Consider the following 22,580-nt stretch of genomic DNA (forward strand, 5'->3'; position numbering starts at 1 on the left):
TCAGGGTCCCGGGATGGAGCCCCACATCGGGCTCTCTGCTCAGAAGGGAGGCTGCTTCTCCCTCTCCTCCCTGATCATGCTCTCTGTCTCTATCTTTGTCTCTCTCTCTCTCAAATAAATAAATAAAATCTTAAAAAAAAAATGAATGTCAACCACTTGGAATGCTCTTCCCAGAACTCAACACTCCCAGTCTTTCAGATGTTCCTCATAAATTGATTTTCAGAGGGTCCCACTTACCATCCAGCCTCTTTTGGATTTCTCAGATTCTTCCAGGCCTTTCTTAAAATCTGACATCCTGGGGTGCCTGGGTGGCTCAGTCAATTAAGTGTTTGCCTTCGGCTCAGGTCATGATCCTGGGGTCCTGGGATCGAGTTTCCCATCAGGCTCCCTGCTCAGCGGGGAGTCTACTTCTCCCTCTCCCTCTGCCCTTTCCTCTGCTTGTGCTCTGTTTCTCTCACTCTCTGAAATAAATAAATAAAATCTTAAAAAAAATCTGACACCCTTATGAACCCCATATGTAACTGTGGTTCTTCCTGACACAGACTATCACCTCCTGTGATCCAGACATTGTCTCTACTTCTCCTAATGAAGCTTAATTTACATAAACTATTTTAGTGGCTGCTTCACACAATAGATTCCTGTTGAGTTTTCCAGTAGCAGGATTACCCAAACCCTGCTTCATCTTTCTGCACGACTGCTGCCCTGATGGCCTCTTCATCCTGTGTTTATATAATTGATTTATTGAACCTGAGTGCAGGACCTTATGTTTATCCTTTTTACATCTCAGCCTTTTGGTTTTCATCTACAACAGAAATAATTTTGAAATTTGAGTGTCATCCAGCATATTTATTATCCTTCGATGCATTGTGTCAGCTGCAAAATTAATATATCTTTATTTAATCTTTGGGAACTAAGGTTGATCAGGAAAGGTACACAGACAAGCCATTGATCATACCACTAGAGAGCTCCCTTGAGATGGACACTGACTGGTAATTGGCACTTCTGGGACATATTTGTTCAAGCAGCTATAAATCTGCCTCCATATCATCTAGCTTTGTCTATTTGCTACTAAAAGCTTTATTCTGTAAGCAATGAATTGCATATTTGAGTGCTGAATAAAAATAATGCTGATGATTCAGTATTTAATTTATTGAAGATATCTATAAAGGCCTAACAAAATTAGGCATTTCTCATGGGCTTTTAGGTCTGACTGCTCCGCCATCAAGAGGGAAATGTGGACCAATTCCCCCGCCAAGTGTATAATGTGCTGGCAGATAGATCTAAAGTTATACAACCATAATCTAAGTGACAAAATCTGCGATAAGAGAGCCATTTGCTACCAAACTGTGACTGTCTTATAATGGTGTACATTCATGAATGCCCCCAAAAGTAAACTCTCATCCTACTCTGACTTCATCATAATAAAGCTGTCATTGATTGAGCCACCCAGTCAATGCCAGGCGGTTTAGACCTATCTGTAATCCTCAGAACAACCTCACAAACAGGCACATCCCTACTTTGTGGATTAAAATTATAATATAACATCATTAAAGACTTTGAAGTGGCAAGAGATTACTGAGTACCTTTCAATGAAATGCTGGGGGTTACGGAGCAGGTCCTTCAAGGTTAGCATTTATAGATTGTAGAAAACAGATTGTAATGCAAATGATTCTTGTCCATAGAAATGCAAAGAAATTTTTTCATATAGAGATGCAATTGATTTCTGTCCTGTGGAAAAGTGGATTTCAAATATGATATTTTAACACCCATGGATATTAATCTATTAATCCACGCATGTTGATGCCTAATCGCTACTAATAGGAAACTTGTTTCAGCTTTGCATCTCCTAGCAACTTCATTTAAACATTCATGGCTGCTTATTTCTGTCTATTCCTCAGATTCTCCTTTGTTTTTTGTTTGTTCGTTTTTTTAAAGATTTTATTTTTATGAGAGACAGAGAGCAAGCAGGGGGAGGAACAAAGGGAGAGGGACAAGCAGACTCCACTCTGAGTGCACAGCCCAACGCAGGGCTCCATCTCAGGACCCTAAGATCACGACCTGAGCTGAAATCAAGAGTCCCATGCTTAACCCGCTGAGCCACCCAGGCGCCCCTCAGATTCTCCTTTGAATCTATGGAACGTCTTTTTGGTTTTCTCTTTAATTAATGAATTAAATAAAATCTTTGACTCATGTTCATATTAGATTTGTGTGAGAGTCATAGTTTTAACATTTTGAGAATGTTCCTTTAACAGTAATTAACATCCTTCAGGGACCATCTCACTGATCCCTTTCACTTGGGCAGCCAGATTTTACACCCCAAAATTTCCTCTTTTTTTTTAGCTTATTTATGTTATTTATTAATCTCTATACCCAACATGGGGCTCCAGCTCACCACCCAGAAATCAAGAGTTGGTGTTCTTCCAACTGAGCCAACCAGGTGTCCCTACACCCCCAAGTTTCTGACAGGAAAATTGGAACTCTTAAGTCAGTTTTTTGTTTGTTTGTTTGTTTGTTTGGGGTTTGTTTTGTTTTGTTTTTCTGAGAATGGGATCCAGTTGACTGGAATGTTAATTCAGTCCTCCTTCCAGCTGTAAAACAGGGCTCACTTGAAAAGTTGTTGGGAATGGGGGAAGAGCAATTATAGGCTAGCATAGCAAAGCAATTAAGTTAAAACCCAGTGTGCGATACACTTGTTCTTATGCCCCTTGACCATCCCCACCCCTCAGGAGCACTCACTGGTCAGGCTTTCCCTTGAGAACACAATGTCTGCTCAAGATTCTCTCTCCCCCTTCCTCCAGCTCTGCCCCCCCCCCCCCCCGCTCATGCACAGAGAAAAACTGAAGCAAACAGGAACGTGGGTCCTTCTTGATAAAATCCAAGTTACACTGGATGGTCTATGTGAGGTCTCCCCCTTAGTCTCATTTTTGATACCATAAAATGGTATTTTATAGGGGCGCCTGGGTGGCTTAGTTGGTTAAGCCTCTAACTCTTTTTTTTTTTTTAAGATTTTATTTATTTATTTGAGAGAGAGAAGGAGAGAACACAAGCAGGGGGAACAGCAGAGGGAGTGGGAGAGGGAGAAGCAGGCTTCCCGCTGAGCAGGGAGCCTGAAGTGGGGCTCGATCCCAGGACCCCGGGATCATGACCTGAGCCAAATGCAGACGCTTAACCGACCAAGCCACCTGGTCACCCTCAAGCCTCTGACTCTTGATTTCAGCTCAGGTCATGATCTTAGGGTGGTGAGATCCAAGCCCCACATGGGTCTGCACACTCATTTTGAGATTCTCGCCGTCTGCCCCTCCCCCCTCAAATAAACCTTCTAAAAATTGGTATTTTATAGTTCAGCCTTAGAGAAGAGGTTTCTGGAAAAGGAACATAAATAGAAACAATAATTGACTTTTTTGACACAGGGCAAGAGAGCACAAAATAATTGTTGACTTTCAAATTGCACTGTCTCCTTGTAGAGGAGCCATTTGGTCACTTACTCCTCCTCAGTCAGACTTCCTGGGATGTAATTTGGGTCAATACTGAAAATGCTCACAAAAGGAACGAATTATTACGTGGTAAAGAGGTGATTTAAAAACCTACTGAAAGACTATAAAAATTTAGGGAGCAGGATTTTCAAGGCAGCCTGCGGTTGTTTAACCAAGAGATTCCAGAGAACCTACCGTGGTCTTTAAAGATTAAACACTAACTGTATCTGTTGTCTTCTGTTTTCTACACATCCTCATTGATAACAGCCCAAAGAAATACATAAAATCTATAGTATCACAACAGAATTCTAACAATAATAAAAGATTCCTGTAGAAGTATTTTCCGTGAGAGAAGGAACGATGAGCTGAAGAGGGGTTTCCCTGACAGAGGGGCCCTTTCTCCCTTTTCTCCTTCTTCCCTCCCTCCTTCCTTTATTCCTTTCTTGATATTTTTTTCCCTTTCTCTCCCAAAGCTTAGAACTATGCATATACTTACTAGGATTCTAATAATACTTACTAATTAATTTTTTTTTAAGTAATTGGTTGCTCAGCTAACCTTTCCAAAAGTGTTCTTCTAGCCCCCAGATCTGTATCATCCTTCCTAGCACGATGGGCAGAACAACATTGCTCAGCACTCTGGACTCATACAGCTATTACAAAGAGCCAGTGAGTGTTGTCTGACAATTTCTTTGCACCTCGTCAAAGGAGATCCTAAGCACACATAACCTATTATTATTTCTTGGCTACTGGACAATTTCTAGTCTTCATAAAAACAAAATGTAAGGGATGCTTGGGTGGCTCAGTCGGTTAAGCGTCTGCCTTCGGCTCAGGTCATGATCCCAGGGTCCTGGGATCAAGTCCCACATCAGGCTCCTTACTCAGCAGGGAGCCTGCATCTCCCTCTGCCTGCCTCTCTCTCTCTCTCTCTCTCTCTGACAAATAAATAAATAAAATCTTTAAAAAAAAAAACAAAAACAAATTGTAAATCACTTCAATAAAAGTTATTTCAGACATTCTAGGCCTTTGGTGGGGGGGAGTGATGGGGGGAAGATTGTTTCTAAATTTAAAAAAAAGAAGAGAAAAGTGGTAATTGGGTACCTGAGAAAGTTTCATATCACACTTAACATATTTCCTTCCTCCTTCAAGTGAGTCAATTTGTCATAAATGAAAGAGAGCAAACAGATAAGAATTCTAACAGAGCACCTACTTTATGCTGTGGTTTTTGAATCCCAGCTCTACAACTTCCTATCTGTGAGACAGATGGCTTAAGCCATTTGCAAGATGAAAATAAGAGGAGTCCTCCTGTCAAGGCGTTATTATTGGGGTTAAACCAGGTGGTGCAGGTAAGGCCCCTGGAGCCGTGAGCCACACACAGTAGACATTCAAACATGATGATATTATTCAGTTTATTATGATATCATTTTTCCTTTGATGGTATTCACACAATTCTTGATAGCCTTGTCTTATACCCAGGCAAGACTGTGTTGCTGCCTGGGTAATATTCTTTTAGAGATTCTCCCAAGGAAACCCAAACCACCAAGACTCACTCCATGTGCTCACCGGTGCACAAAAGGACTTTAACAGGGAACAAAACCTCCCTCCTCAAATGGCCAAAGAGGCAACCTTTCAGACTCTGGTCTGAGGCCAAAAAGGACTTTAAGTAGGAGCCATGTTGACACTGAGAAAGCCAGAGGGTCTAGGTGTTTCCTGGGAATGAGAGCAAAAGCAGAAGAAGAGAAGTAAATATTACCATAATTGTTACCTCTCCTGGAGTGCTCACGTTATGCTCTGTGGTACGCTAAGCGCTTTATTAGCTTATATAGGGTAATAATTCATAGCTGTTGTGTTTCAGTGTTGACCACGAGCTTAAATGTAGCCTACCCTCACTTACGTATGAATTCTTTTTACACAATCCTCAAGGCCTTGAATATTTAATTGCATTTTTTTTCTTTAAGAAAATTACTTATAAGGAAATGTTGAAAAATAATCTCCCTGGGGAAAAAAAGTGCATAATTCATGATAAATAAATCTGGGTAAATTGAGTTAGGAAAGCTCTATTCCAGTAAGGGCAGAAGCTTTGAAGTTCTTTCCCTGTTCAGAAACAAACACACAACTTCTCAGACAATAAATTGACAGCACAGTAGGCTTCCAGAACCCCAGGAGTCTGCAATCTATCTGTGCTTCCAGTCAGGTGGGGCTTCAACCTGATTTACTGTATCTGCTTTTTTTAGAGCATTACAGCTGGCCAGTCTGTATATAAATTGTGCCTGGATTCTTTCTAAGAAATGGTTCTTGGAATAAGGACCTTGGAAGGCCTTACTGGGCTGACAGAGAGGTAGGATTCTGGAACCGCTGTGCCTATGGAATTTGGAGTCAAATGACCTGGACTCAAACCCAGTTTTGCCAATTCCCTAGCAGGGTGAACTTGGGAAAATTGTTTCATTATTTAAGCCTTAGCTTCCTCAATTGTAAAGAGGATAATACCACCTGATAGAGTTTCAGTAAGGGATCAAAGTGGGAAAACGCAAATAAAGCGCTTAGCGTACCACGGAGCATAACATGAGCACTCCAGGAGAGATAACTATTACGGTGAATTCTAAACATCTTGGGATATAAATACTGGTCTCTTTTGACCGATAGTTTAGCTGAACTACAAACAGAATAGATTTACTCACTTGTATATAAACAAAAAATTAACAAGGGCCTCTTCAAGGCAAGGAGCAAGGGAGTAAGGCGTGAAAAAGTTGTATGGGATATTGCCCTCATGTAGCTTGACACCAGTTGAGGATATTAGATGTGCACCTAAATAACAATAATACCAAGTAGAAAGGGCAAGACTATAAAAGAATATAGATAAAGTGCTGCTAGAATTCAGAGAAGGAGAGATTATAATCTAGTTCAGGGAAGTCAGAGAAGACTTCGCAGATGAGGGCCCTGTGGTACATGTCTCTATAATCTTGATATTCTGACAAATAGGACTTATAAAATTATATTGACTTGAACTTTTCAGATTGAAAAGATCCACATTCTATAGTGCAGACATTTTGGACGTGCCTGGTAGCATTCAAAGTCCATGTGTATCCTCTCAGTATGGTGACCGAGGGCCATAAAATCAGAATCCATTCAGAATGAGAATCAGGTTTGGCTTTGCCCAGAGGACAGTTGGCCATTTGCCCAGTGGTCTGTAACATACTTTTACTTTTCTAAGAAATAATACAGAGAGATCTTGTGTACACTTTACCCACTTTACCCACATCTTGCCAAACCGAGATATCAATATTGATCTTCCCTAGTTTAGGAAGGAGAGAAGGGCAGTAGGAGAAGAAACAAGAAAGAAGCAGTACTAATCTTTTGTCTGTAGAAACTCTGCATTATGGCCAGGTGTCAAGAAAATGGGTTCATGTTCTCAGGAAATATTGTCCTGCTCTCTTGGCAGGAACAATGAGAACGTTTGTCTTATTCTCTTTCTCCTATATATATTTTTTACCCTAACACTTAGGAAATGTTTGTAAAATACTTTAAACCCTTTCCAGTGTCATATAAATATGAGAAGATGTCTAGAAGGATTACCTGGGGCTTGAAGGGAAAATATCCATCTTATGTTCTAAATATTCTAAATATCTGATTTCAAGGAAAGACACCCTTTGTTAGCTAAATGAATAAAAGGGGTCGGGAAAGGGATATTAATCTGAATAGATCTAAATTTAAGCTCACCCAGGACTCTGAAGGTTATCACCATGGTCTGGATCTGGATCAGTGTTTCCGACATCAGAAGGGAGGTGCCTAGTAAGGCAGAGAGAGGCATCCAAAGCCCAGGTGGATGATGACCTCTTAGACAGGGGATGCTCTGTCCTTCCAGCCCCAGCATTGAAAAGAGGCTTCCCAAACAAACCCCAGGTCCTCAGAGTTTCAGTTTGATACTAGTGTGTTGAATGTTGACACCCAGAGAGATTAGGCACAGGCCGGGTGATAATAGTGTCCACATAGATGGCCCATCTAGAGCCCTTGCTTCAGGGCCTCCCCGGTCTCTTAAAATCTCCATTAACTTCACCTCCACCTCACTCCTATGGCCCCACTCAGGGTTGCCCTGACCTTACAAATCTCATTCTGTTCAATCCTATAGTCTACCCTCTCCTCTCAGGTACCTAGGCAACAAAGCCCTCAGCTGTTGGCTTTCTGCAGTCTTAGGTCTTGTCTGCATTCAGGCAAACCAGCTAGGACAGCTTCTCTCCCTTGCAGCACCTTACTCAATGCTGCAGGGCTCAGTGTGGTCATCATCTGCCACCATGTATCCATGTGTCCCAAGAAGCAATAAGTAGTGGTCTTACCTATTACATTGCTGCCACCTAGCAAGGCCTGCCTGATTCTGAGCCAGAGCTGGAGAGAGTGAGAGTCCACCACCTGCACCAGCCTTACCACCTCCTGCCCCTTGCAGCCATTGACTCTCCTTGGTTCAGCCTCACACTCCTACAGCCATAGGGAGAAGTCATAACTGACACTTAACCTTACAGTCATGTGGACAAAGGTGGGAGGGGAAGTTTCCAGAAGAAAAGGATGTCGGGCTCCAATCCCACTGTAGTGCAAATCTCTTGACCACTGCAGTGACTCAGGCTAGAGACAGGGTGGGCTCAGACCAGACTGGGCTCAAAGCAAGGTGGTGACAGTGACGGTGGACGTGATGAGAAGTGGTTAAATTCTGGATTTTTAAAAGAGATTTTATTTATTTAGAGAGAGCTTGTAAGGGGAGGGGTAGGTTGGGCAGAAGGAGAGGGAGATAACCCCAAGCAGACTCTGCACTGAGCGCAGAGCCCGTTGTGGGGCTTGTTCTCATGACCCTGAGATCATGACCTGAGCGGAAATCAAGAGTCTGACACCCAACCGACTGACTCACCCAGGTGCCCCTGGATGTGTTTTTAAAGTAGAGCCAACAGGATTTCCTGACGAATTGGATGGGATGTAAAAGACAACAGGGGTTCAATACAACCCTGCGGTCCCAAACCACAGTTCTTGTCTCATTTTAAATCCTACTCATCTGAATCTCTGATGTTCTCAGACATCGCAGCACCCTCTTGTTTCCGAGGATCAGTTGCCCACCCCAGACTCTGCAATTAGCTTGTCATCTTCAGCTTTCTCTCTGCATGCCCCTTGGGTAGTGTTTTAATTCTCATAGAAGTGACCCCTGTTTGATATTCTCTTAGTGTAGCTGGGCCTGAAGTTCATGTAACCACGTGGCAGTGAAAACTGCTTAACATCTCTTTGAAATAAACCACAAAGGACTGGTGGTCTTCTTTGCCAGATGTCCAGCCTACAGCTTTTGCAGGGGGAGGGATGGGACTGCTCATAGCCGGTTTTGCATCTGGAGGTCTCAATTCTGTCACCATCTCAGTGAGTGAAAGTCACATTATTGAGATTTCATTTCCCTGTCTATAAAAACTGGGTGGCTCAGCTTGAGATGAGAACTAACCAAGGGAGATAATGGATATATCTAAGCATTTACTATGTTTCCAGCTCTTTTGATATATATTTATAATTCTATGTAAGCCCTATATTAAGCTCTTTTTATGTAGCTATCTCATGTGATACTTATAAGATAGGTGCCATTATTACTTCATTTCACAGATGAAGAAACTGAGACTTAAGTAGGTTAAGTGACTTGTACAAGGGCACACAGTTGGCACATGGTTGGACCTGGCATTCCACCCCAGCTCTGTTGGATGCCAGACTCCACTCTTAACCACTTCACTCATTTTCTTCCAGCGTCATCGGTGTATCATCTGGGTGTGCCTGTTACGTTCAGATTCCCAGATCCCACGCTCAGACCCTCTGACTCAGACTCTGAGGCTGGGCTGGGAAATCTGTGCTTAACAGGAGCTCTGGTGATTGATTCCTGAGCAGCCTAAAGTGTGGCAACGGCTATATCTCCTTACATTGCCTCTGAGTGATTGTAAAGCATTCTGCTCACGTGTGTACATAGTCCTGACAAAGCCTCGAAGCCAGGGTCATGTGCAGGAATCTCAATTCTAGGATTTCATGAATACAAACCAGCGCTGATACTTCTTTTTTTTTTTTTTTTTTAAGATTTTATTTATTTATTTGACAGAGACAGACACAGTGAGAGAGGGAACACAAGCAGTGGGAGTGAGAGAGGGAGAAGCAGGCTTACCGCGGAGCAGGGAGCCCAATGCGGGGCTCGATCCCAGGACCCTGGGATCATGACCTGAGCTGAAGGCAGACGCTTAACGACTGAGCCACCCAGGCGCCCAGCGCTGATACTTCTAACAGGGCAACAACTCTCTGTACTTTCAAGTCCGTTAATGCATCCCTGTAATAAACCGTGTAATGGTCAGAATTCATTTGTAGCCGATATCCAGACTAATTTGCTTAAGCAAAAAGGGATTTTTCCTAGAAAAATAGGATATTAAACCATTATAGTATCTTTGGAGGGCTGAAAAATATAGTAGTTGGATTGAGCATCCAAAAATGACTCCCAAAATCACAACGTAGAACTGAGCCTCAGAAGCTATTGCTCTTGCCATGAGCAGGAGGCTCCTTGAAAAGTGGCATGAGATGGGCACCTGGGTGGCTCAGTCGGTGAAGTGTCTGCCTTCAGCTCAGGTCATGATCCCTGGGTCCCAGGATCGAGTCCCACATCGGGTTCCCTGCTCAGCAGGGAGTCTGCTTCTCCCTCTGCCCTCCCCCCACTCCGCTCATGCTGTCTTTCTCTCTCTCTCACAAAAATAAATAAAATCAAAAAAAAAAAAAAAAGATTTAAAAAAGAAAAGTGGCATGAGAAGAGTAGAGGATCAAGATGGGGCCCTGGGTTTAGGAAATGAGCAGAAGTGAAGTCCATGAGGGTGATCAGCAAGGAATAGTTGGGGAAACTCAGACACAGAAACAGAAGCCCGGGAAGTCAGGAGTTCCAGAACCCAGGAGTGGCCACATTATAAAATACAGTAAGAGGGCCAGTGGAGGGGAGCTGGTGGAAGGTGAGGCTAGCGAGTAGCGCTGATCTTGACAACCCGGTGACCTTTGCTAGATCTGTTAGTGAGTTTTACCAGCGGTTTCAAGGGGATGGTGAGGAAAGAAACCAGATGGGTGGGATAAAGAATAAATGGGAAATGAGCTAATGGAAGCAGCAAGTGCCACATGAACAAGGTTTTGAAAAGGTTAAGTTGAAATGGAAAGGAGATACGATTTATGGCTGGAGAAGATCTTGGAGTGTAGGGTGTTTTACTTGCTGTTGTTTTGTTTGTTTTTAGGTCAAGAGTAACTTGAGCATAGTGATAGCAGAGCCATTTGAGAGGGGGAAGAGGTCAGGGCCTGGATGGAGGATTGGCCTGGGGTGCAGGAGGGACAGCTCATCTTACGGCTGGGGGAAAGGAGGTGATGACAGGTACAGAACAGGTGCATCCCCAGCATGGGGTGAGTGCAGGAGCCATACTCATGGCCATAATTATAGTCCTAATTTTGTTCTCAAAGCAGATGAGGTCATCTGCTGAGAAGGAAGACACCAGGTACTGAGTGTGGAGCTTGGAGGAGTTACAGGCTGGGAACAGTGGTTGCTAAGGACAAGAGAAGGACTGTGAGTCAAGGGTAGTGTCAGCCCAGATAAAACTGAGGATCGTGAATTCCAAGTGGGGCAAACTGCCAAAATAGTGCATGATTTAGTATTTCACATCCTTGGACCGGGAGTGGAGAGGCGAGTCATGGGACTCCTCCAAGGATAATGGATGATGCTGGACCCCAAGCCTCAGCTCTCTTAACTAAATGTGCTGTTTCCTGTTCGGGTGTCAGGTACCTCAGTCAGGAACCCTGGAGCTGTCCCACTTACAAGAGGGAACATACACCTTTCAGCTCACTGTGACGGACAGCGCCGGGCAGAGAAGCTCCGACAACGTCTCGGTGACCGTGCTCCCCGTGGCCTTCTCCATGGGAGGTGAGGGGAAAGTCCTTCCCTTGCGTTCACAGTGGCCGGCAGATACCAGCTAGTCACAGAAGAATGGTATTACACTGGCATTTTATATTCCGACTGCATTCCATGGGCTCTTCCATTCTTTCTTTTTTTCTTTTTTTTAAGTAGACTCCACGCCCAGCATGGAGCTCAACACAGGCTTGAACTCACACACTGAGATCAAGACCTGAGCTGAGATCAAGAGTCGGTCGCTTAACCAACTGAGCCACCCCGGCGCCCCTCTTCCATTCTATTTTTGGTTGTTGTTAAATAAGAGTCTTTTCTAAAAATATGACAACAAAAATAGGCTCCATTACATTTTGGGCTTCGTGGCACTGCTGGATTGGGGTGGAGGAGGCTCCAGGGGATGAGAATAGACTGTGTGAGCCACACGACCCTAGAGATTCTTCATCTTTCCTGACTCATTTTCACAAAAGACAATCATGTGGTTTTTCTAGGAGAGGATCTTGTTTAAAGAAAGGCGGTCTATTTGATATGTATGTTCAGAGAGTGCAGCTAAGAAGCGTATTTAAAACAAAATTTAATAGTCCTTTTAAATTGTGCATGTGTCAGTTTAAAAGGACTGTTTAAAATTTTTCATGGACACATTACACAGATACACTTATAATATAGCTTTACATATCTGTGATTGTTCTCATAATCTGTTGCACAATATAAACTCGCCCTTCTCATTTATCTATGTTTCTTACTTTCCCAAGCATCTACGTTTCTAAGATTAGCTCATCAAGTTTAAGAAGTATACATATTGAACTTGAGAGCACTAAAAATATAGAGGTATTGCAGAGGGAAACCCCCCACAACTCACTTCTGGAGAAGTGCAGAGATAAGTGTGTATCTGAGGGCCTTGCCCTTCGGCCCGCAGCTCCTCTGTGTCTGCAGGAACTCGGGGCTCTTTCCCAGGAGCTGTGCTAGACGCCGGGCGGACGGTGGTATGCTGCACAGGCCCCGGCCCCACGTAGTGAGCCTTCACAGTGGCTAGCCTCGGCTCTAGTAAACCCACAGCATGTCTTTGCCATCCCTGACGACTCAGTAATTAGATGGTAATTAAGCCAGCAGCTGGAAGAATAAGGGTAAAAAGATTGGAAAATGACTGTAGGTCGCCGGTCTTGTCTTCCATCCGACATAGGTCAGTGTGCATATGGGGAACAAAGCGAGATTTTAGAATCCTGAGAACTTGGCAACCTTGATAATTTGCCTTCCACAGGGACAGAGAACACAAGCAGCATTCGGGATCTGGCTGGCTGACTCCCCGTCCAGCCAAGATTCCAGCGTCCTGTGAGGAAGGAGGGTGACTGCCCGGGGACTGGCTGGCACCGAGGTCCTGCCCACCGCTGCCCTCTGAAGCCCTGACAGCAAGCACGAGGAGCGTCCGGGCCAGGAATCCGATCTGGCCCAGATTCCCGCAGGGCCGCTGACTTAGTGCAGCTCTGAGGGACAGCCAGACAGTTACTCAGAACAGTTTTGAGGGGCGCCTGGCTGGCTCAGTTGGAAGAGTGTGTGACTCTTGATCTCGGGGTTGTGGGTTTCAGCCCCACACTGGGTGGAGAGATTACTTAAAAAAAAAAAAATTTGAAAAAAGAAAACATTTGGGGGTACCTTGGCGTGCTGGACATGCACCAGGGCCATTGGAAACACGGGCTCGGCTCTAGCCACTCACTCCCTGTGCAGGACCACTGAGCCCAGACAGCTGTCCTCCTGGGATCCAGGGCTCACCTGGGCAGGGAGCGAGTCACGTGCTGATCCTTGGAGGAAAGAGCTCATGGGAAGAAGGCAGGAATACCCCGCTATCCCTACCGAAGTTGGAAAGGGATTGTTTCTGTACAACCAAGGTGCCTGGGGGGAGGAAGGGATGTAAGTGCAGGTCCAAGCCGATGACTAACGCTGCACCAGTCTGGCTTATTTACTCAGGCCAATTTTCCAGGGCTCCAAAGGTAAATGACCAGTTGTACATTTCTGGCCTTTCTCCGAGATGATAATAAAATGTATTCGAAGTGACAGAAAGTTACGTGAATCGCTTTTGATTACTGAAAGGCCACTTGGATATAGGTCTTATGTATGTAACTTCATATAGAAAATAAAAAAGAATGGCTGTGTTATTAACTGCTATCTGGAATCGCTCTCTGGCTAGACTGGAATAACATACTATGAATTAAAGTAATCAAACACCACATAGAGACATTGAAAACCAGAAATGGGGATAGAGAGGTGTTTCCCTCCCCTCTGTTATGTATGTAGTGGTCTTGCAGTAAATAACCCGGCTGTAATGGTAACCAAGGGTGCATCTTCTGGAGGAAGCAGACACGCATGTACCCCTGGTTATGTGAGAATAATGTGGTTGACTTTCGGTATAGAGGCTGCGTGTTTTCAAGCTTGGGGGAAAATAATCTCTTCAAATGCCAAGCCAACAAAAACTTCTAATATGATCTAGATTAGTGGACTCCAAAGAGGATCCCCCAGAGATAGACACTTTTTGGATGGAAAAGAAGACACCTGAACTTATATTTTTAGTAATTTTTAATCTCCTTTACATTTTTAGTATATTTTATAACATGTTTAATATGTTAGTATAGTGTAGTACATGCATATTATTTACAGACGGAAAAGTGTGTTTACTACACTACACGTATAGTATACAATACTATATGTATTGATCAGATGCATGGTCAAAAAGAATTAGAGACCACTAATCTAGAAATAAATGGATAAGTTACAGATACCAATCTGTCTCCAAAACTACCAATGAATAAGTAAAACCTTGAGATATTTAGGATTTTTATGTCATGAACTTAAAAATGTGAGCAGTAGCTCTATCCTGCTTGGTATTCAGGTTAACCCCAGTTCCCCTTCACTTTTCCTCTAAGCTCCTTTCCTGGAACAGAAGCAGATTCCCCTTTCTGGGCCCAAATTCTCAGTCATCACTGAAGCTCTTTGCTTCCTCTTCTTTCTCAGGAGCTTCTATCACCATTTCTTCTCTTCTTCTTCCTGGATCAAGGTATTTTCAAACTGCCTTGTACCCAGAGGGACTCCTTTCCCAGGACCTAATTTAACTGCTTCCCAGTGGAGTATGTATCCAAGATTTCACTTGGGCTTGTATACTATGCGCAACCATTTGTTTCAGTAGAATATCATTATCTACTGCTCTCCCATGTCCTGAGAGAATTGTTAGTTTCTTCTGTCCCTGGAAGATTATGGAGTTCCTTAAGAGCTACTTCTAGCCTCATAACCTTTACTCTGCATTAACCAGGGTCAAAGTCACCCAGTTGGTGTATAGCTAAGTCTGGTAAAGTTGGCTTAATCTGGAGTGGGGGAATGCCTTTCAAGAAAATACAAGTAGCTCCTCTGAATTACACTGTAGATTAAAAACCCCTAACGGCTCCAAAAGGGAGACAATTTCATTATTTGAAGAAAATAAATTCATACCAGCTGGTAACTAAAGATTTTGTTTATTCTTTATAACACCAAGGATGTATGGTAGTCAACAAATAGGGTTCAATAGTAGAAAGTTAATGTCTGTAAAAATTATTACTTAGGAAACAAGAATGCGAGACATAGCACGTATAAAATGGTGTCTCTGATAGAACATGGCCAGGTAAGAGCGTTAGGCGGCCCCCAGAGCTGACGGGCTGAACAAAGGAATGCAGAGGGAGACCCCTGAGGGAGCAAACCCAGGCTGGCTGGAGAAGACCAGAACTGCTGCTTCCCTGCTCCCACCTCTTACGCAGTGTTGGCCTGGAGAATGACCCTGAGACAAGAGCCCGTGGTGATGCCTCAGAATTAAGCCAGGAGGTCAAGGAGACACCCTTCACTTTCTCGAAACATGTTGCTCCAGCTCACACTACTGGGTGTTTCCCCACTATTTGCATCACTATACCCCAAAGCATTTCATGGTACATTTAGTCTTTGTGACTCAGAATGCAGTGAAATGTTGACTTTCCCACGCTCTGGTGACCTGAGACTGTTTGTAAACAGGATGCTCGAAGGTTTGCTCGCGCTACCACTTCTTCTGCGATGATGGCTGTTGCATTGACATCACCCTGGCTTGTGATGGAGTGGAGCAGTGTCCTGATGGGTCTGATGAGGCTTTCTGCCAAAATTGTGAGTCCGCTGCATGGCCTTTTCAGGCAAGGTGGGAGAAGAGATGTCTGTATCCTCATAACAAAATGCAAACTCAGGATTGCTCTTTTTCTACTTCAGCTATAACTTGATGTGAATAACTTCATGTGAATAAGCTATGCCTTACATTAGGTGAGCATTCACTAGGAGTCTTAATCTGAGTTATAAATGTCCAACTTTTTATATTGCTTACATTTTTCGAAAATTGCTTTCAGTTTTCCAAAAGATTCTTCCCCATCCTAAAAAAGCTGTGTAGAATATGGCTTTTAAAGACACTAAAGTGAGTTAAGATTTTATTTTGATCAATGTATTTTGAAAATTTATGATGTACTGGGATGTGCTTAACTCAGGACTATAAACCCATCTTATAATGTCATCCAGATACATAGAAGGGCATCACAAGAAAGAAGGAAAGCTTCAGAAAGTGTAAAGTGAAGCTTCTGGTTTGAAGAAGGATGTAGCATCTCACAACCTTAGGTTTAAGCTTTGTTTTTGTCAATTTATGTGTGACATTTAGAAAGTCAATTATTGGAAGAAGAGAAAACAGGTTACCCATTTGAAAAGAGAGAAGTTTTTTATGGGGCTCTGACATGTCTTAGATGGTTATTATTCCCAAATATCCATGACTTTAAATCTACTGCAAATTTGGGTTTTTTTTAAAGATTTATTTATTTATTTGAGAGAGAGAGAGAGAGGAAGGGGGGAGGGGCAGAGGGCGAGGAAGGTAAGCAGACTCCCCACTGAGCTCAGAGCCCAACATGGGGCTGACCCCATGACCTTGAGATCATGACCTGAGCTGAAACCAAGAGTCTGCCAGCAGCTTAACCGACTGAGCCACCCAGGCGCCCCACCAAATTTAGTGGTTTTAATTACAGTTCAGAAAAGAAACCCAACAACTAACAGTAGCTCTTCCGTATTCCAGTGAGCCTTGACCAGAAGATGGTGACCCACACAGCGACTGCCCATCCTAGAACCACAGGACCAAGCAAAGATGCAGCAGGAACCTCCTTCTTGGAAAAGTCCCAGAAAGTCACTGTCCAAAACCAGCCACCAGCGTTATCAAATACGGAGAAGAGGAATCATTCCATGTTTTGGGGACCAGAGAGTCAAACTGATCCTGTGATGCCAGGTAAGGAGCTGAGCAGGTGCTCCAGAAACAGCCTCATGTTCTATAGTGACGCTTGGCTTCAAAATTCAGGTTATATTTGTTTTTTTGTTTGTTTTGTTTTGTTTTTTTAACTTTGTGTCCTTTTTTTAAAGATTTTTATTTATTTATTTGACAGAAAGAGATACAGCGAGATAGGGAACACAAGCAGGGGGAGTGGGAGAGGGAGAAGCAGGCCTCCCCCTGAGCAGGGAGCCCGATGTGGGGCTCGATCCCAGGACTCTGGGATCATGACCCGAGCCGAAGGCAGACGCTTAACGACTGAGCCACCCAGGTGCCCCAAAACTCAGGTTATATTTGAAGAGTGTTAAGGAAATACAAGAAAGAAGAGAGTTAAAATGAAGAATTTGGCCAAAAAGGAAAAAAAAAATCTATTTGCACTGATTATTTATAGTAAAGAACACCTCCTAAATACATTCATACATACTCCAGAGATACCAGTACATTTATTAGTAAGTAAGTTAGAACTAGGCAATTTCAACACCTGTATTAAGGAAACAAATGCCCGAAGTGTTAAATTTTAGGTTTTAAGTGTTAATTTTGAGATGAAGCAGCATAACCCCTTTGTATTCATGTAAATCCTCTTCACACTAAGCAAGTGAATGTGAAGAAAATATATCATACGGAAATGATTGCATGTGTCAGTAATTCAGTGTTTTGTCCCCAATTTAACTAGATCTGTAAGTTTTTGTTCTAATAAGGCTAATAAGATTTTTAAATATATTCACACTGCTGAAGCATTAGCATTCTATCATCTTAAATTTATTTTTGCACATTTGTATTTGTTGATGACAGACAGAAATATAGAATCTCACATTTCTGTACACTTTTGTAAATGTCTTTTCGGTACTCCAACTCTGCCTACATTATACGGAAATAATCTCTCACTATTTTAATAACTTCTTGATGAAAATTTTTTGTTCATTGCAGAAGATGCAAATAATAAAAAAGGAAAATGACTTAAAACACCACCCCTTACTGAAAACAACTTTTACTATTTTGGTATATTTCTTTCCAATCTTTTGTTTATCTACCGTTTAGATTTTTTTTTTTTTTTTTACCTAAAACGTTGGTTTTTAATGGGAACCAGAGGTATGGTTACAATTACATAGTCCGACACAAAAAACCCGTGGGTGATCAGGAGTTGAAAGGTTACAAAATAATGAGGGTAACACTGGGTACAAGAAGAAAAGCTGTTGCAGAACCTTAGGAGCCAAGCTAACACGGCCTCTCCCTGCGATCCTATCTGTGCTCACCCCTGGAGTCCGTCTTTCCAGGGCCAAAGCCACCTCTGTCCCCACCACCCCGGCTCCCTCGGAAAACCCCACGGTCCCCGCCTCGGCCTCGGTAGCCGCCCCGATCATAGCCTCCTCTGCCCCCACGACGATCATCTCCATAGTGACCCCCCATATGAGAGCCTCCTGGTCCCCCTTCCTGGGCCATCTGGTTTAGGGGCCTTACATTGGTTGCATTCATTCCTCCAAGAGAAGTTCATGTTCTCACATATAGGATTAGGACACTTCAGTCACCAGCTCGCTGCTGGCCGCCGCCACCACCCCCTCCACTGGGGAATCCTCCCCGGCCACCGCCGCCCCTGCCACCACCTCCACAGCCTCCACGGCCCACGGGTCCTCCTCGCCCTCAGCCTCCACGACCGTTGCCACCGCCCCGGTTGAAGTCTGCTCGCCGAGTAGCAAACGAGACTTGGATGGGACTCCCAGAGAATTCTTTACCATCAAACCAGTCAATAGCTGCTTTAGCAGAAGGTGGGTCATCAAACGACGCTGCTGCCTCTCCCTTCAGCTTGCCCGTTTCCCTGTCTGTGGACAGACTGATCATGGGCTGTCCTGTTTCTTATTTGTCTTAATAATACCAGTCTGCTTGAAGTAATCAGCCACAGACTCAACTGTAACATTTTCGCCCAAGCCTTGCACGAAGATGGCGGTGTTGTCTGGATTATCCTGTTCAGAGTCATGACGTGATCCCGAGTCCCGAGGGCCACCAAATTTACTGAAGCCACCACAGTCACTTTCGCCCATGCCGCCTCTGCCTCCACGGCCACCTCCACAACCTCTCGGTTCATAGCCACCGCTGCTGCGGTTGTAACCACCGCCACCGCCCGGCCGCGGCCCCCACGGTCCTGCTGGCCTCCCCGTAGCCACCGCCGCCACCACTCTGGTCCTGATTGCCATAACCGCCGCCGCCACTCATGGAGGACTGGTCTCGGCCATAGTTACCTCCACTGCTACTGTTGTACTGGTTCTGCTGGCCACAGCCTTGAGGGGGGTCATAGGAGCTTTGCTGCTGTCCACGGTAGCCAGACTGCTGGCCGTAGCCCCACTCTGGGGCTGCCCGTAGCTGCTGCTCTGAGAAGCACTCCCATCACTTCCCGAGGTGCTGCTAGGAGCTGGCTGCTGGCCATAGCCAGGGTAAGGGGACTGTTGCCCGTAAGATGACTGAGAACTCCGGCTACCGCCATAGTCACCGGTTGAGCCATATCCCTGGGGACCTGACTGAGTGCCATAGCCTGTGTTCTGGGTCTGTCCGTAAGAAGAACCATAGCTGCTCTGGCCATAGCCTGAAGTGCCTGCTGACTGGCCGTAACCACTGTAACTCTGCTGTCCGTAGGGCTGACGCTCTGCTGGGAATAGCCCTGCCCAGGCTGGGTGCGGTAGGCCCCGTAGCTTTGGGTTGCTTGTTGGGTGTTGTCGTTTGAGGCCATGTCCGCGCACTACTGTTTAGATTTTAAGTGCCTCTCTACAGATACACGCACAAAATATTCCGCGATGGGCTCAGATTTAGGTGCTTTCAGGGCCCTGCGTTGGGTCTCTTCCTTGTTCGTACTGCCATCTGCTGGGCAAGTCAGTCAGTCCATCCACTGTTTTAGTCCGTTTTCTCCGAAGGGAAGATTTGGCTCCCTGAGGCCAGAGTCAGGGGACACCAGGGTTCTGGGCAGGAGGGCTGAAGGGATGAGGGGCTGGCGGACAGGACGGAGTTCTTGGAGGCCAGGACGGATGGACTCTCGCTGCGACTCTGCGGTAGAGAGGCTCACGTGACAGTGAGTGGATCAGCTGAAGGCAGAGTGCAGACCAAAGCCCACGTCTCCTTAATTTGGGTCCAGGCTTGGCTCTGCCTTTAGAGCATTGAGCAAGCTGCTTCATACTCCGGACCTGTTCCCTCAGCAGTTAGGAAGGGATTTCAACCAGACGGCCTTGAAGCCCCTGTGTAACGCGGGGAGAGCTTCCGGAATGATCCATAGCCTGATGCTTGTGCCCTCATCCCGGCCAGAGACTGATCCCAGTGCTGTCTCCCGGGCGGTGAGGACTCAGCCTCAGAATTTCTTTGAAAACAATACTCCAGGCTGCACCACCACTTGATGGGAGCCAGCACTCAATTTGAAATATATCTGCAGTCTCTGCTTTGTCCTTTTTGATAATAAGCCTCTGACTTTGGCTATAAAGATGTAAAGAATGGAGTTTCACAGATGCAGAGAGATTACAAGTCCAGTTATGGGGCGCCTGGGTGGCTCAGTCGTTAAGTGTCTGCCTTCAGCTCAGGTCATGACCCCAGGGTCCTGGGATCGAGCCCCGCATCGGGCTCCCTGCTCCGCGGGGAGCCTGCTTCTCCCTCTCCCACTCCCCCTGCTTGTGTTCCCTCTCTCGCTGTGTCTCTCTCTGTCAAATAAATAAATAAAACCTTTAAAAAATAAAAAATAAAAGTCCAGTTATTATTCATAATATATATATTGTTTTTCCTAATGATTAAAGTAATACATATTTACTGTAGAAAATTTGAAAAGTACAGAAAAATATAAAGAAAAAAATTAAGACCATCTAGCAAAATTCACCATTAATATTTTGTTGCATTTTTTCTGTTCACTTTAATTTATATGCATACGTACACGCATTTATTCACTTTTTTTGGTATAATTAATATCCAGTGTTGTAGTTTCAGGTGCACAATAGAGTGGTTCAACAATTCTATACATTACTCAGTGCTCCTCCTGATAAGTGTGCTCTTAATCCCCATCACCTATTTCACCCCTCCCCGACCCACCTCCCCGGTAACCATCAGTTTGTTCTCTGTATTTAAGAATCTGTTTTTTTGTTTTTGTTTTGTTTTTTCTTTGTTTTGTTTCTTAATTTCAGTGAGTGAAATCGTGTGGTATTCGTCTTTCTCTGTCTGACTTATTTCACCTAGCCTAATACCCTTTAGGTCCATCCACATTGTTGCAAATGGCAAGGTTTCACTCTTTTTTATGGCTGAGTAATATTCCATTGTGTATATATACCACCTCTTCTTTATCCATTCATCTATGGAGGGGCCCTTGGGTTGCTTCCATGTCTTGGCTATTGTAAATAATGCTGCTATAAACAAAGGGGCTCGTGTATCTTTTTGAATTGGTGTTTTGTTTTCTTTGGGTAAATACCCCAGTAATGGAATTACTGGATCATATGGTAATTCTATTTAAAATTTTTTTTTTTTAAAGATTTTATTTATTTATTTGAGAGAGAAAGAATGAGAGACAGAGAGCACGAGAGGGAAGAGGGCAGAGGGAGAAGCAGACGCCCTGCCGAGCAGGGAGCCCGATGTGGGACTCGATCCCGGGACTCCAGGATCATGACCTGAGCCGAAGGCAGTCGCTTAACCAACTGAGCCACCCAGGCGCCCTCTATTTTAAATTTTTTGAGGAACCTCTTGTGTTGTTTTCCACAGTGATTTTACCAGTTCACATTCCCACCAACAGTATACAAAGATTCTTTTTTTCCCACGTCCTCGTCAACACTTGTATTACTTGTTTTTTTGTGTTTAGCCATCTGACAGGTGTGAGGTGATAGCTCATTGTGGTTTTGATTTACATCTCCCTGATGATTAGTGGTGTTGAGCATCTTTTCATGTGTTTGTTGGCTGTTTATATATCTTCTTTGGAAAAATGTCTATTTAGATGTTTTGCCCATTTTTAATCAGATTATTTGGTTTTTGTTTTTTTTTGTGGGGATTTTTGGTGTTAGGTTTATTAAATAGTTTATATATTTTGGATGTTAACCCATTACTGGATATATCATTTGCAAATATCTTCTCCCATTCAGTAGGTTGCCTTGTCATTTTATTGATGGTTTCATTTGCTGTGCAAAAGCTTTTTACTTTGATGTAGTCCCAATACTTTAATTTTGTTTTTGTCTCCCTTGCCTAAGGAGACATAACTAGAAAAATGTTTCTACAGCTGATGTTAAGAAATTACTGCCTATGTTTTCTTTCTAGGAATTTTATGGTTTTAGGTCTCACATTTAGGTCCTTAATCCATTTTGAGTTTATTTTTGTGTAGGGTATAAGAAAGTGGTCCAGTTCCATTCTTTTGCATGTGGCTGTCCAGTTTTTCCAACACCATTTATTGAAGAGACTGTCTTTTCCCCATTGTATATTCTTGCTTCCTTTGACCATATAGTTGTGGGTTTATTTTTTTATTTTCTATCCTGTTCCATTGATTTATGTGTCTATTTTTGTGCCAGTACCATACTGTTTTGATTGCTACAGCTTTGTAATATATCTTGAAATCTGGGATTGTGATGCCTCCAGTTTTGTTCTTCTTTCTCAGGATTGCTTTGGCAATCCTACAACATTGCGATTTTTTGTGGTTCCATATAAATTTTAGGATTATTTGTTCTAGTTTTGTGAAAAATGCTATTGGTATTTTGATAAGGATTGCATTAAATCTGTGGATTACTTTAGGTAGTGTAGACATTTTCACAATATTTGGTCTTCCAGTCCATGAGCATGGAATGTCTTTCCATTTGTTTGTGTCAGTTTCAGTTTCTTTCATCAGTGTTTTATAGTTTTCGGAGTTCAAGTCTTTCAC

At 43.8% G+C, this 22,580-nt stretch overlaps 1 protein-coding gene across 3 annotated transcripts in view; it reads left to right on the forward strand.

Moving 5' to 3' along the window:
- The window catches only part of LRP11 (LDL receptor related protein 11), a 44,475-nt gene that overhangs the window by 9,039 nt on the left and 12,856 nt on the right, over nt 1-22,580 (forward strand). Inside the window, exons 3-7 of one of the 3 annotated variants that reach the window (XR_013441054.1) lie at nt 11,268-11,409; nt 15,415-15,540; nt 16,481-16,687; nt 18,233-18,489; nt 18,600-20,418. Coding sequence is in view for 2 of the 3 variants with exons in the window: in XM_036075030.2 (XP_035930923.2) it covers nt 11,268-11,409; nt 15,415-15,540; nt 16,481-16,687; nt 18,233-18,399 (642 nt within the window). In the remaining variant the exon portion in view is untranslated. Of the gene's footprint in view, nt 1-11,267; nt 11,410-15,414; nt 15,541-16,480; nt 16,688-18,232; nt 20,419-22,580 lie in introns of those variants that run through there. The other 2 variants (XM_036075030.2, XM_036075029.2) reach the window with 2 other exon arrangements.

The sequence above is a fragment of the Halichoerus grypus genome, chromosome 9 (genome assembly GCF_964656455.1).
Source record: "Halichoerus grypus chromosome 9, mHalGry1.hap1.1, whole genome shotgun sequence".
Lineage (NCBI taxonomy): Eukaryota > Metazoa > Chordata > Mammalia > Carnivora > Phocidae > Halichoerus > Halichoerus grypus.